The sequence below is a fragment of the Orycteropus afer genome, unplaced genomic scaffold (genome assembly GCF_000298275.1).
Source record: "Orycteropus afer afer isolate SDZICR_OR568_19922 unplaced genomic scaffold, OryAfe1.0 scaffold00063, whole genome shotgun sequence".
Taxonomy (NCBI): Eukaryota; Metazoa; Chordata; class Mammalia; order Tubulidentata; family Orycteropodidae; genus Orycteropus; species Orycteropus afer.
The window spans coordinates 12,819,022-12,835,244 of NW_006921650.1; the positions used below are offsets into that span (position 1 = coordinate 12,819,022).

At 34.6% G+C, this 16,223-nt stretch overlaps 1 protein-coding gene across 1 annotated transcript in view; it reads right to left on the reverse strand.

Annotated features, from left to right (window-relative positions):
• RUNDC3B (RUN domain containing 3B) overlaps positions 1 to 16,223 on the reverse strand; it is a 218,801-nt gene that overhangs the window by 107,932 nt on the left and 94,646 nt on the right. Inside the window, exons 3-5 of the mRNA XM_007939844.1 lie at positions 10,190 to 10,240; positions 3,894 to 4,027; positions 144 to 150 (exon numbers count right to left, since the gene is read on the reverse strand). Of these exons, the coding sequence (XP_007938035.1) occupies positions 144 to 150; positions 3,894 to 4,027; positions 10,190 to 10,240 (192 nt within the window). The remainder of the gene's footprint in view (positions 1 to 143; positions 151 to 3,893; positions 4,028 to 10,189; positions 10,241 to 16,223) is intronic.

Sequence of the window (16,223 nt, forward strand, 5' to 3'; positions counted from 1 at the left end):
CCAAAGAAGAAGGTGGAACAATGTTTTGTATATTATGTTATGCCAATTGAGCTTGATGTCCCCTGTGACTATGGTCCCAAGCCCACAGGATCAACTACTCAGTCGCTCTGGGTAGCTGACTGTGACCAAGCAATGACCACAACCTTGCCCCTTGTCAGCTCTACTATACAACTGGGGATTCTGATCATTCACATAAACTTATAGGACCATTGTCTGCCGACCCTATATATGAAATATCCCTATTTCATAGACGTAGTCATTTCTTAAAGGTTAGTTCGATTTGTAGCCATATCAATTAACTTTTTATATACTTTATACTAAATCCACTTCTCAAACAATTGACCAGTGAAAACCTTATGAATAGCAGTGAAACACTGTCTGACATATTACTGGAAAACTTCCTGAATAGTGCTGAAATACTGTCTGATATAGTGCTGGAAGATGAGAGCATCGGGACAGAAGGCTGATGTGGCACAACTCAAAATGCCTAGAAACAGATGGAAACATCCATTAATAATTGGAACATGGAATGTACAAAGTATGAATCTAGGTAAATTGGAAGTTGTCGAAAATGAAATGGAACGTATAAAGATCAATATCCTAGGCACAGTGAGCTGAAATGGACTGGTCTTGGCCATTTTGAATCAGACAACCATATGATCTACTATGCTGGGAATGACAAATTGAAGAGGAATGGTGTGACATTAATCATCACAAAGACTGTTTCAAGATCTGTCCTACAGTACAAAGCTGTCAGTGACAGGATAATATCCATACACCTACAAGGAAGACCAGTTAATTTTACTATTATTCAAATCTATGCACCAACCACCAGAGCCAAAGATGAGAAAATTGAAGATTTCAACCAACTTCTACAGTCTGAAAATTGACTGAACATGCAATCAAGATGTGCTGATTATCACTGGTGACTGGAATGCAGCAGTTGGAACGAAAGAAGAGTCACTGGTAGTTAGAAAATATCACCTTGGTGACAGAAATAACACTGGAGACCACATGAAAGAATTTTGCAAGACCAACAAATTATTCACTGCAAATACCATTCTTCAACAACATAAGCAACGACTATACATACGGACTTCACCAGATGGAATACACAGAAATCCGACTGACTACATCTGTGGCAAGAGGCAATAAAGAAATTCAGTATCTTTGACCAAAACAAGGCCAGGAGCTGATTGTGGAAAAGACCATCAACTGCTCATATGCAAGTTCAACTTGAAGTGGAAGATAATTAAAACAAGTCTACGAGAGCCAAAGTATGACCTTGATTATATCCCTCCTGAATTTAGAGACCATTAAAGAATAGATTTGATGCACTGAACACCAATGACCGAAAACCAGAGGAATTGTGGGATGACATCAAGAACAACATCTGTGAAGAAAGCAAAAGGTCATTAAAAAGACAAGAAAGGAAGAAAAGACCAAAATGCATGTGAGAAGAGATGCTGAAATTTGCCCTTGGGTAGACAGTGTTGTTATTGTCGTTGTTATGTGCCATTGAGTCGGTCCCAACTCATAACGACCCCTCCTTGGGTTTCCAAGGCAGTATCACTACGGAAGTAGATTGCTCAACCTTCCTTCCAAGGAGTGGCTGGTGGGTTTGAACCACCAGCCTTCTGGTTAGCAGTCAAGTGCCTTAGGCACTACGCTACCAGAGCTCCTAAGCAAATGGAAGAAATGACAAGATAAAAGAGCTGAACAGAAGATTTCATAAGAGCAGCTTGAGTAGACAAAGCCAATTACTATAATGAAATGTGCAAAGACCTGGAGTTACAATACCAAAAGGAAAAAAACACAGCTGGCATTTCTTAAGCTGAAAGATCTGAGGAAAAAATTTAAGCCTTGAGTTGCAATATTGAAAGATTCTATGGGAAAAATATTGAATGATGCAGGAATCATCAAAAGAAGATGGAAGTAATACACAGAGTCACTGTACCAAAAAGAATGTGTTGATGCTCATCCATTTCAGAAGGTGGCATATGATCAAGAACCAATGGTACTGAAGGAAGAAGTGAAAACTGCACTGAAAGAACTGGCAAAAAACAAGACTCCTGGAATTGATGGAACACCCATTGAGATGTTTTAACAAATGGATGCTGCGCTGGAGGCACTCACTCAGTTATGACAAGAGATTTGGAAAGTAGTTACCTGGCCAACTGACTGAAAGAGATCCATATCTGTACCCATTCCAAAGAAAGTTGATCCCACAGAATGTGAAAATTATCAAACAATATCACTAATATTACATGCAAGTAAAATCTTACTGAAGATAATTCAAATATGGTTGCAGCAGTACACTGACAGAGAACTTCCAGAAATGTAAGCGGCATTGAGAAGAGTACATGTAATGAGGGATATCATTGCTGATGTGAGCTGGATCTTAGCTGAAAGCAAAGAATACCAAATAGATATTTACTTATGTATTACTGACTATACAAAAGCATTAAATTGTGTAAATTATAACAATTTATGGGTAACATTGAGAAGAATGGGAATTCCAGAACATTTGATTATACTCACGAGGAACCTGTACATAGACCAGAAGGTTGTCATTTGAACAGAACAAGGGGATACTGCATAATTCAAAATCAAGAATGGAGTGCATCAAGGTTGTATCCTTTCACCATACTTATTCAACTTTTATGCTGAGCAAATAATCTGAGAAGTTGGATTATATGAAGAAGAACACGGCATCAGGATTGGAGAAAGGCTCATTAACAACCTGCGATACACAGATGACACAAGTTTGCTTGCTGAAAGTGAGGATGACTTGAAACACTTACTGATGAAGATTAAAGACTAAAGTCTGCGGTGTACATCACACCTCAATATAAAGAAAACAAAAATCCTCACAAATGATCGAATAAACAGCTTCACAGGGGATGGAGAAAAGATTGAAGTTGTCACGGGTTTCATATTACTTGGTTCTACAATCAACACCAACGCAAGCAGCAGTCAAGACATCAGACGATGTATTGTTGGGCAAATCTGCTGCAAAAGATCTCTTTCAAGTGCTGAAGAGCAAAGATGTCTCCTTGAATGAGCTCTGGTAGCGTAGTACCTAGGGCACTTGACTGCTAACCAGAAGGCTAGCAGTTCAAACCCAGCAGTCACCCCCTGGAAGGAAAATTGGACAGTCTACTTCTGTAGTGATACTGCCTTAGAAACCCAAGGAGGGGTCGCTATGAGTCGGGTCCGATTCGATGATACATAACAACAACAACAACAACCAAAGCCATGGTATTTTCAATCACCTTTTATATATGTGAGAGCTGGACAATGAATAAGGAAGACTGAAGAAGAGTTGATACTTTTGAGTGGTGGTGTTGGAGAAGAATGCTAAGAGTACCATGGTCTGCTAAAAGGACTAACAAATCTGTCCTGGAATAAGTGCAGCTGGAATGCTCTTTCGAAGTGAGAATGGCCAGACTTCATCTCACCTACTTTGGTCATGTTGTCAGAAGGAACCATTCCCTGGAGAAAGATATCATGCTTGGTAAAGTGGAGGATCAACAAAGAAGGGGAAGGCCCTCAATGAAATGTACTGACACAGTGGCTGCAATGATGCACTCCGGTGTAGCAAGGATCGTGAGGCTGGCACAGGACCGGGCAGTGCTTCCTTCTGCTGTGCACAGGGTTGCTACGAGCCAGAGACGATTTGACAGCACCGAACAGCAGAAACAACAATGATAGAGGAAAAATGGAACTTGCAAAGGCCTCTAAAAGTTGTCAAATTTGGTCAGGCGCTTTAGCCCAATAATGAAAATAAAAAAGAAATACTTCATGTAGCAAAGACCTCAAATATTTTCTATTTGGGTCAAAACTGCTTATGATTAGATTATCCACATTGTATATTATTATCAATTTCTTACCTTGGCTCTAGAGGAATTGACATTTTCCATATTTTCAATGCTGCAGATACAATTCTGTGAGACTTTCCGGCAAGCCACTCTGATATAGTCCCAGAAGCTACGAGGACTTTCGTAACCAAACCAGGTTACTTGACCTTCAGGAGACAAATTGCAATACAAAATAAAGGTAAAAGAAAAACCAGACTAGAAAATTCAAAATTCCAAGAGCAAGAAAATTCTGAAAAATAAAGGGCAATAAATTGTGCTTTAGTAGAAAAGGTAACAGGCCTTAAGTCTACTACTGTTCTGACTTTAGTCATTTTACTTTATGGATTTACTTAACAGAACTGTAGAATAGTTTTCTCAAGAAGAAAATAAAACAAAATGAAATAAAAAGGGGCTAGGCTCTAAAATATGTCTTGCACTTTAATATCCTATTATTCAACTATAGTTTTTTAGATAGCACAAAGAAATCTTCCTTCTGATTCTAGTTAACATTAATTTAAGTGTCACTTATTACACTTTAAACCTGTTTCTCTACTTAGTAACACAAACAGAAAAAAAATAATAACACACAGAGCTCTCCTCTGTCATTCATCTGTTCTATTCTAGTCATCAACCTAAGAAAAATTCTTCATCCGTTTACCATTCAGATCTATCAGATTTGGGCAACTATGTCTGTGTAAGACCAAAAGTTTTACTGTTTATATATTATTTATTATTAATATTCCTAGGCAGGACTCTGAATATTAGGTACATGAGAACCATTTTGTACTCTTAATATTTTTAATGGGAAATGAGAACTACTTAAATACTTTTCGAAGTTCTCTGGAATGAATAGTCTTACCTGAAAAAGTTTAATCTTAATGTAGAAAGATTGCCATTTTATATTTGTAAATCTAATTATAATTTTTAATTATTTACTTATTTCAAATCTTCCTGTCCTGAGAAATAACTTCTCTTCAGTAACATCAGAAAGTATTCTTGTCAGTAATCCCCATTTCAGAAACAATGTATGGTAGGCTATTTATCTGACTAATTCCTAACCATGGCAGCCCATTAGAATAGCTGGCTTGTTTTTTACAAAATACTTAAGCTGGGTGCCTAAGGCCCTAGACTGCTAACCAGAAGGCTGGTGGTTCAAACTCACCAGCTACTCTTCAGAAGGAAGGTTGAGCAATCTACTTCCGTAGTGATACTGCCTCGGAAACCCAAGGAGGGGTCGCTATGAGATGGGTCCGACTTGATGGCAAACAACAAGAAGAAGAAGGAAGGGCCTAGGCATTGGTATTTTTAAAAAAGTTCCCCTGGTGTTTCTAATAATTTATTTATGGTTCATAAACCAGTAGAGACTCTACTTATGATGGTGGGCAACTGCTAGACGCCATACAGGTCAGTTTAAAGGCCATGTCTTCTATTAAGCCATCCCTGAACTCCACAGTGGATTAGTCCTTTCTTATGGGCTGCCATAGCACTCTGTGTTTACTTACCCCTATGACACTTTATTTTTACCACACTTTATGATAAAATTATATTTACCTGACTGTCCTATATTAGTAGGTAGAAAGATCACTGAGGTCCAGATTATATCTTGTCTTTAAATCAATCCCCAGCACTTGACATAGTGACTCACAGTAGGTAGTTCACAAATATTTGTTGAATAAATGAATTGGTAAATTAACACAAAGCAGATCATCTTAATTGAAATTCACATAAAAACTTTAATTTTGCCTATAAATTCAATTAGTATCATTTTATAGTAACAATTGCAATGACAACCTGGTATTAAATGCCCGCATTCTAGGTTACATATATCAAATATTCTAAACAAATACATTTAGCTTTGTCTATAAATAAATAAAAGGAGCCCTGGTGGCACAGTGGTTAAGTGCTCAGCTTCCAACCGAAAGGTCGGTGGTTCTAATTCACCAGCAGCTTGATGGGAGAAAGATGTGGCAATATGTTTCCACAAAGATTACAGCTTTGGAACTGCTTTGAAGCAGTTCCACTCTGTCCTATAGGGTCACTATGAGTTGGAGTCAACTTGACAGCACACAACAACAACATGTGTAATTTAAAACCCAAAAACATCTATAAATTCTTATTCAAATATCTATAAAATTCAATGTCCCTTAAAAAAATCAAACCTAGTAACTTACAAATAGAAAGTTTATTAATAATCTCCCCTTTTCCTCTCAATCTCTTCCCATCACTTTCCTTTGCTTCTCTCTCTCCTTGAAGTTAAAAGTTCCTGGCACAGTACCTTAACATAGTTTAGCCATTTGGAGTGGAAGCAGGATGTCTAGTGGTTAAGAGCATGAGCTTTTGAGAAGAGAGACCTGAGCTGCAATCCTAGATAGATCACACTCTAGCTATATGATCCTGGCCAAATAACTTCACGTTCTATGACTGAGCTGCTTCTATAAACTGAAAATAATAGAGAACCTACCTGATAGCACACACTGTTCTAAGGATTAGATGAAATAATGAGTGTGTAGCAATCAACACAGAGCCTAAGACCCACCAAGTAGTCAGTAAATGCTAACAAGTATTATTACTACCATTATTACTATTTCCATTGAAATATGGAACCAACACAAGTTCCCCTTGTACCACATAACAAAGTAGGAATGGGATACAAATTTAAGTTTTTCCCATTACTTACGTAGACGCTAAAGATTTGAAATTAACTCCCAAATCTAGCCTTAGCCCATACCAATCATTCTAAACTCACTTCCCCAAAGTATTTTTAATTTCAAGTAATTTTTGTCCTTTCTACTATTTGGGATCTTTCCACAATTCCAAAATGATAGGTATACCTGCCAGGAGTCCCTCCATAAATAACATTTATGCTAGGAGTAGTAAACACTGGCGGGGATCGTAAAGGAAGAGAGCATCACAAGGTTTATCCAGTGACTTTAAATCTCCCTAAAGAGAGAATCCTGGAAAGAGGAGTCAGAGAAATGGGCAAGGATATTAGACAAAAGGGCAACCACCTAGGTGGGAACTTGATGAGTAGCCAAGGAGAAAGGTGAAGCAGAGACTGCTCATGACTTAGAACTTCCTTTGTGAGGAAATATACAAGGGTCCACCACTTTTGCATAGGACATGATTTCTGTTTTTCTACGCTATTTTTAAAGCTTCTCATAAGTTTCATATAATTGAGGAAAATAATTTTTCATAAATTTTTAAATACTGATGCAGAAAAACAAGAGAGTGTAACAAAGCCCTGTTTTAGAGGAGAGGGATCAACGATATAGAAAAACCATGTATCTAGACTGAGATCAAACAGAGACTCAGTAAGCACAAAATTCTTGGGACTCCTGCTATCGATAGGCTGTGCTATCTACAAGATTCCCAAATTACACACTGAGAAACTAAGCAAATTAAAAGTGCCATATCATCATGACTTGTAAGACTTGAAATAAACCAACAATATCTTCATTATACTTTTATCTACTTAACAAACTGGATATGAGGATGATTTGGATGGATTCTGCCCTCTTACATGTGTATCATTTCCAAAGTGAAGTTCTTAATTCAAGAAACTGACTTTCAATGTTTAGAAGATTCCACTTTGATTAAGAGAAGGTGGATTTCTTTGCTATGGCCTCCAAACACAGTTCCACATAAGGTATCTATATATACTAGAATTATATTTAAATGAATAATTTCTTCATCTACTAAAAAAATGTTATATTTAATTTAAAATGGTTTATAGAAGAATTCGGTTTTTCTTACACATAAATTAATTACTAGCAAAAGAGGTACTTGGGCTATTAGGCTATAACCAGTACTCAACAGAAAGTTTTTTTTTTTTTCCAAAAAGTACATGCTGATGATATAATGCCTTTTAAAATCACTACTGAAATAACAGTCACTCATAAGATATTTTCCTTTCCTTTAAAATAACTACTAAAGCAAACACAACGCAAAAAACTGATGAGTCTATACTTGAAGAAATTTTATTCCAGGTAAGAGATATGTTGTCACTAACAGAATTATCTTAAAATCTCGAGTGTTAGGTGTAGCATACGCTTTTGATTGTCAGTGTTCAAAGTTACTTAATCAATGACAAAGTTAAACAAGCTTTTCAAATCTATATTTCCACCAGTATGCTTATAATTCACTTGAAGCACAGAATTATATGGTAAAACATCTGTTAAACTGATACGTGATTGGCTACTGACAAGCTGCACGATGTTTCCCACTAAATTGTGGCCTGTGATCTACAAATGGCCTGTGATCTCCAAGGCCCACAGTCATTCTAAAATTAATCTTTCTCCATATTTAAGTTAGACAACTATTTATATCTTACAACACGTCTGTGTTTTCCTTATGGCTTATTTTATGGCCAGAATGAAACCTTCTAAGAACAAGAACTAAATTTTCTAAAATGCTTCTCTACTAAGCAGTGGCTAAGGGCACATCATCTTTGAGAATATAAAATATAAATCTTTAAATGAATCTGTTAAGTACCTTCCTTTCTCCAACCTTGTGACAGTGCTTAGTTATTATGCATATAAGAAATGAAAAACTAGCCTTACAAACTGAAGTTCTATTAGTGTTACATTACCTAGCTGACAATATCAAAGAAAATGACCCTTCAGTTGCTATTCATCTAGACCAGCAACAAAACGAAAGATATCCCCCATAAATTTTCATAAGCTACTTTCATATCACCGGAAACGTTTTCAGATATTTAAAGAAGTTGGCCAAGTGTGGATTCATTGTTGCCATATGTTAACAGTTAAATATTTAACTTTATGTTTTGTAGCAGCAGCTCTATACTTCCTACAACTAATTTATGAAAGCAAGTTTGATAGTTTCCACTATCCTTTAACTAAACAGAGCAAATCCCCAATTCTACAAGAGATCAAAATCTGTTCCTGTTTTAGAAAGTACTACTAGTTGAGGTTTATAATTATTAAACCATTCAATTCTCAAGGAAAAGTTATGACCTTGATTAATTTCTTAAGGTTTGATACTAATGTTCTAAAAAAAAGAAGTTAAAATTTAAACACTTACAAAATAATTTTAATTACATCCTAAACTGAATCTAAAGAAATTAGAGTCTAGATTGTATACTGAATTACCTTAGAACAATTACTCAAGTAAATTATTTGGCTATTATGAATCACAGTTTTCTCATCTATATAACACAATTGTTATTACTGACAATTTAATATCCAATTCTACTGGTAAGGAATTTACACAAATATAAAATCTAAAGTAAGTACCTATACCATAAAAATTAGTCAATCCATAACCTTCCAAAATAAAAAAAATTAAGGTAACTAGGCTCCTCAAAAATCTGAAAAATTGATTTTCACTTAATATACTTTTTTATCTCAGTAATTTTATCATCTTTCCAAAGAGAGTATAAAGTTTTTTCCTCCCCTGGAGTTATTAAAATACAACTTAAGATATTGGTAGACTGAATTCGAGAACTGAAGGCTAAAGCCTATACAGAGAATAATGCAAAAATGTCCCTGAAGAAATAAAGTGTAATTTGCTTCAATAGTGATTTAGACTATCAGTAGGGAATACAAAACAAAAGAAATGGTAAAAATGATTTCTTATGAGAATTTTACTTTCTACATTTTATCCTTTGTCTATTGTAATTTTTAAAAATAATGACTACGTATTTCTTTTCTATCTAAAAAACAAAATAAAAGGTTAGATCATAAAGTTTTAAGAACAGAGGCCTAGTAGTATTTTGCATATAGCAAGAACTCAATATAAACTTTTTGAATTAAGGAATAAGACTATGTGTGCTACCTGGATAAAGAAACCTAAAGAATACTCTACCAATGGTTCAAGAAGAGTAAAGCACGGTTATTGCTGATAGTTCCCACCTGTGTGTTACTCAATGATTTAGGGAAATTCACACAGCTTCTCTGCACCCCCAGTTTTCATGTAATAAAAATATTATTACACAGCACTTACAAAATTGAGGATATGCTAATAAATCTTATATCATTGAGTTCTAATAAAATATAAATAACAGATATATGCATGATCAATAAGGAAGTAATTAAAGGCATGTAACTTAGTAGAAATATGGAGGGGATATGTGGTAGAGGAAGGAGAGCAGTTTATTATATTGTGTGAGTTTACAACATGGTTTTAATTTTTTTAATTACCACAAGTATACTTATGCCCTCCGGATTCCAAAACAAAAACAAAACTGAAAGTTTTGCAAAACCCATGCAATGTACTAAAAAAGATCACTTAACTGATACAGCCCTCCCCAGTAAGTCAATTCCATGCTCCCGTGCAGCTCAGTGGCGGGAGACATCACCAGCATAGAGTACCTTGAAGAGGTATTTGGAGATGAGCCAGCCATCTGCAACTTTGGGAAATCTCTTTAAAAAAAAAAAAAATAAACAACAACAAAACAAACAGATATTTAAGAAGCCTGAATAAAATTCCAAACTGAATAGTCCAAATAAGATGGCTACAAATAATCTTGAAGCAGTAAATACTTTTATCTAATGAATAAAATGAACTTAATAAAGATAAATAGGACCCACATTCAGCAAGTGAATCAAGCTCCTCCTTGAAGCCTATTCTACTGGAGTGTCTAAAGTGTCTGTAGGTATGAGAAATAAGTGAGCAACAACTGTTCCCTTGTTGATTTTCTTCACCCACATCCTTTCTTTCACCTTCATCATTCTTACCCAAATGGAATAAACAGAAGTTAAAATAAGCAAAAGCTAAATTGGATTTGCAAGCTTTGCACCTCAGAATTTATAGGCTTACTTATTGAACTACATGGCTCAGAAGGTTTTTAATTTAAAAATAAATAATTATACAAATATTTTGAAATAGAAGATCTGTTTTTCTGCCTAAACAAAGTTTGTATGATTTTTTTTTTACTGAATGCAAGCTCTCAGATTGCAGGTAAAAAGTTCTTCAGTGTAACCATCGTCAACTAAAATGCTTACTCTACAAAAAACACTGTTTTAGTTGCCACAGCTTCCAATTATTGTTTAATAATCACCATCTACACCATAAATACTTGGAGCTCTGGTGGCATAGTGCCTAAGGCACCTGACTGCTAACCAGAAGGCTGGCGGTTCAAACCCACCAGCCATTCCTCAGAAGGAAGGTTGGGCAATCTACATCCATAGTGATACCGCCTCGGAAACCCAAGGAGGGGTCGCTATGAGTCGGGTCCGACTTGATGGCACATAAAACAACAACATGCTGTTCAGAAATTCCTAGTATAATTACATAGAAAAACCCTAAAGTAAAATTTCGGAAGTCACATTCCCAAAAAATGCATTACATTCCCTTCGCTCATAAGCAAATACTGAAACCTCCAAGGGGACGCGGTCCCACATTCTCTCCAAATACTTAAATCTTATATGAAACAAATGAACAAGCAAGACTCCAGGAATCAGTAATGAGTGAAATGAAGAGGTGGAGATATGTACAGTTGTGGTATTGGTCATATCTGTGTCTGTATCATTCACTATCTTTCTACATAGATCTGTATGTTTTAAACAAGTATTAAATTTGGAAACACATCCAAAAGGATCTATCCTTTGCTACCTTAGTTGATGCCCGTATTAGACCATAATGTACAGCTGTACTAAAATTTAACAAAGTGAAAATTTCTCAACATTGAAATGCTAACCAGAATTGAATGGTTTTCATTGCAAATTTTAAGAATATCAATTGTTAATATTTGAATGACTATCTCCGTGCTGAACACAAGCTTGTCTATCTCATCTGCAGTCCCCTAAAGAATGAAAAATTTATTAAAGTTTTTTTCATGAAAATACTATTCAAAGAAATTTTATTTCAAAAAAGTAAATGTACAAAATAAGATATATGATGACCAGGTTTATGTTATGACAATTCCTGGCAAACAATGAATCTAGTATAAAAGTCTATTTATATGCTGATGGCTTTATTATTTGTATGTTAGTGTCTTAGCCTACAAGCCCTGGTTATGCATATTATTTTGATCTTGGCTATGAAACAAAATGGGAAAATAAAATTAATCATAATTTAGTATCTCATTTAGATGACTTATAAGTAACCAAAAGCCTCCAGTCCAAATTATAATCCACTAGATTTCAAATTGCCTGCAGTCAAACTTCAGTTCTCTCATTTCACAGATGGGAAAACAGAGGCCAGGAGAGAGGCTGCCTAGATCCAGGACAACTCTTGCCTGTAGCCTCAGGCTGATCAAGTCCTTCATTTCCAAACAGGATCTGAGAGACAGAGGAGGATGTATCAGTTGGTTTTCCTGTCAGTTGGTTATGAGTTCTCAGTGAAGCTTCAGAAATAAGAGAAGGGGGAAAAATGAGGCACTGAGACACGCAGTATGGCTACAGAGAATACTCTCCAAATACAAGTTAAACCTTTGATATAGTCACTCCCCCATGTGCCCCCCTAAACAAAATGCTCTTATTATTTCAAAGTGGCCCAAGGAGTATGTGTTTGTAGAAAAGGTTATTATTTGCAATCAAAATAAAACCTTTTGTTATAAAAATATTTAGTGTTATGAGAAGGTTAAACAGTATCTTAAAATTAAATGGCGTAGAAAACCATAAAAGATAAAACAAACTAGTTTAAGATAGTGTTTTGTTCAAGAACAAACTCGTCCAAATGTAGCATTATAATCACTTCCTATATAGTGCCTAAGGCATCTGACTGCTAACCAGAAGGCGGACGGTTCAAACCCAGTTCAAACTCTGGGAAGGAAGGTTGGGCAATCTACTTCCATAGTGATACCACCTCGGAAACCTAAGGAGGGATCTCTACAAGTTGGATCCAACTCAGTGGTAGTGAATTTGGTTTACTATATAATTATATTGTTGTTGTTATGTGCCATCCAGTTGGACCCAACTCATAGTGACCCCTCCTTGGGTCTCTGAGGCAGTATCACTATGGAAGTAGATTGCCCAACCTTCCTTCCCAGGAGTGGCTGGTGGGTTTGAACCACACTCTTCTGGTTAGCAGTCAAGTGCCTTAGGTACTACACTATCAGAGCTCCTATATAATTATATTAGGAATTATTAACTTTCTGATTTTTAGCCAAAGGAAGATCCCCCTCACAGATGAAGATATAACAGAAGAATGCTTAATCATACCAAAGGTAAAGCATTTCTGACAAAAAAAGTATGTAATTATAAAAAAAAACAAATAATTGAAAATAAGTGCAACCCCCACAATTTTATTACAATGTCAAAACTGGCCCTCATACAGAAAAGATTATTGACAGAAAATATTCTTCCGTATTTTTCTGTTAGCCTTGTTCCAACTTTACCTTTCCATTCATTTCTATTTCTTTCATGATCAGGCTACATCATCATCATTGACATGATTTGGTAAATGTTAACAACTATGTAGAAGGTGAAATTTTTACCAAAACATACTTAATTTTCTTTCTCTTTCTCTCTGTATGTGTGTGTTCGAGTATCTGTCACAGAGCATATCTTTTTCTCATAAAGTTATTGGTAGAGGCTTTTAGTTTCAAATATTCCAAGACAGACTACTGAAAAGATTCTTAGATGAACTGATTAGTAAATTGAAAGATCTATTTGTAAGGCAAATAACAAAACTGATTACAAATGATCGAATAAGGCAAATAATAAAACTGATTATAAATTATCAGATAGTGATGAACACATTTCACAAGTTTTTTTTGTCTGTTTGTTTCTAAACTGGTAATATCAGATAGAGTATACTCTATTTTGTCACTAATATTAATGTAAGTCCTTTCTGAAATCTGCAATCTTAACCATGTATTTATATATAAGAAAAAAAAAATAATGTAGAAAAGCAATATCTTCAGCTAAAGATGAAACAACATTATCTTCTTTCCTATGTAGCCATTCTTAATTCCTTAACGGGTTCTGAAATTAAATTATAATATCATATGTAATTTATCTTAAACTTCTAAAAGTTTGCTTTAAAGTGCCATTTACAGGTTGAAGGTAAATATGCTAAAGGCAAATGTTTTTTTTTTTTCCATTGATTCAACAATTTTAAAAACACTAAGTACTTAAAGCATTCAAATCTTTGGAAGCTTAAAAGTTATAATAACTTTAAAGGAAATAAATACAGGAAGAATTTTAATTAAAAAAATATTAGATTGTATAAATGATGGCTATTAGTTTAATAAACTTAAATAGAAAAACTATTAATGGGCAGAAATTAAAGTAAAAGTTTGCATAACACTAAAGTATTTTAATTTATGGGTAATAAGTATACTAAAAGAGCAATTTTAAATTGTATCAAGTTATATTTCAGCCATAAGGTCAACTCAGTCTCTATAAAACACCCAGAAAATTCTAAGAGCTATTTAAAAGTTTAGAGTGAAAATACAGTATATGTACAAGTATATATATAGTATATACACTGTTGTTGTTATTGTTGTTATGTACTGTCGAGTGGAACCCGACTCATAGTGACCTCTCCTTGGGTTTCCGAGGCAGTATCACTATGGAAGTAGATTGCCCCATCTAACTTCTGAGGAGTGGCCGGTGGGTTTGAACCGCCAGCCTTCTGGTTAACAGTCAAGTGCCTTAGGCACTATGCTACCAGAGCACCCAAAATTCTCATTAATATACTTCAATCACCTCTTAATCATGGTGTATATTAGAGAAAATTACACTCTTACAGTGGGAATTTAACATTAGAGTTTTAGTAATTTGCAGTGATTTTGTTATTTAGAATAAAACCAAACAAACCTACTGCTATCGAGTAAATTCCAACTCATAAAGGCCCCACAGGGTTTCCAAGGCTATAAATCTTCATGGAAGCAGACTGCCTTGTTTTTCTCCCAGGGAGCAGTTGGTGGGTTTGAACCACAAACCTTTTGGTTAGCAGCCAAATGCCTTAGTCATGGCACCACGAGAGTTCTTTTCATAAGACAAAAACATGACAATACCACCAATTTATAAAAAATCTGAAAAAGATCATTTATTGAAATAATAAAATCAGAAAGATATACAATACAAACCGAGGTTATTATAAAGCTCTCCAAAAAAACGAACAAATTGTGTAATTGTCTATTTCATAAAATGAAAAAATACTTAATCCCTTAAAATTATCAATATTTAAGTGTTAAAAATAATGAAAACTGTTATCAAATTTATATAGCACACACAAAAGAATTAAGAACAAAGTAACTTTCCATTACTGAAAATAAACAAAGTATGACTTGGTAATTATAAATATGAACTCTAAATTATTCTATGCTAATTTTCAAAAATTACAAGTTCACATGGAAATGTCCCATTATTTTTCTGATACAAACTCAAAGAGCTACAAATGCAGATGAATAAATACAAACATGAACTATCATCAGAGATATCAATAGCCTTTCTCCTGCCTTAAAACAAGAAACTGGATTACCTGGCAGAGTCATGATAAATTTATTTAAGTCCCATATTTTAAAAAATGGCATTCAGACTCCCTTACATAATTTTATCAATAAGAGATATCATTTAAGTCTTTTCATAAGACTTCTATGTTGAACTCTCTTCCAGAAACTAAACATAAATATTGAAATTTTGAAAGCAAAGTTCTCATTCAAAATAAGCTTGAATATTTCTTGAAGAATAACACAAATTTAAAACCCTTAGTAAATGTCTCATTCTGCAAGCAGGTAATATTTAAATTTTTGGATGAGAATAGTTCCTTGACAATTCTGGCCTGGTTGTAAACCATAAAGGCCATTTTTGATCTATCTCCTTAAAAGAACAGGTACTAGAGGTGTTCTTGCGTTTCACCTAGGAATGACTATAGCAAACTGAGTACTAAGAGTACTATGAGAAATCATTTTACCCCAAATGGAAGCAAGTGATCAAGTGTGTGGGAATTGTGTGTTTTAGAATTTCAGACATTCAAAATGATATAAAACATTATAAACCTAAGAGAAAAGAAAGATTTCAGATGCTTCCAAACATTAAAATGATTACTATAAAATGAAATAATGAACTATAAATAGTAATCAGGTAAGAAGAACAATAGGAAGGTGAAAAGAAGACAATTGTTGGCTAATAACATAGACTATATAAACACTAGTTCCACCTGATGTAAATAATTAGTTTTCCTATCCTAGAGGAATTAAGAAGACTCACTCCACCAAAGATTTCAGCAACAGTAATAAGCAGAAAACTTCAGAGACAGACGAAGTATAAATGATTAGTAAATCATGTAAATATATTAAAACTCATTCACAAATTAATAAAAATTAAAATAACAGGATATCTCTATATATTACACATTTTTTCCTTATATATAAAAGGGAAAAGTATACACACACACACACACACACACACATTTTTATTATTATTATTGTGATTTGGGTTAAAGTTTACAAAG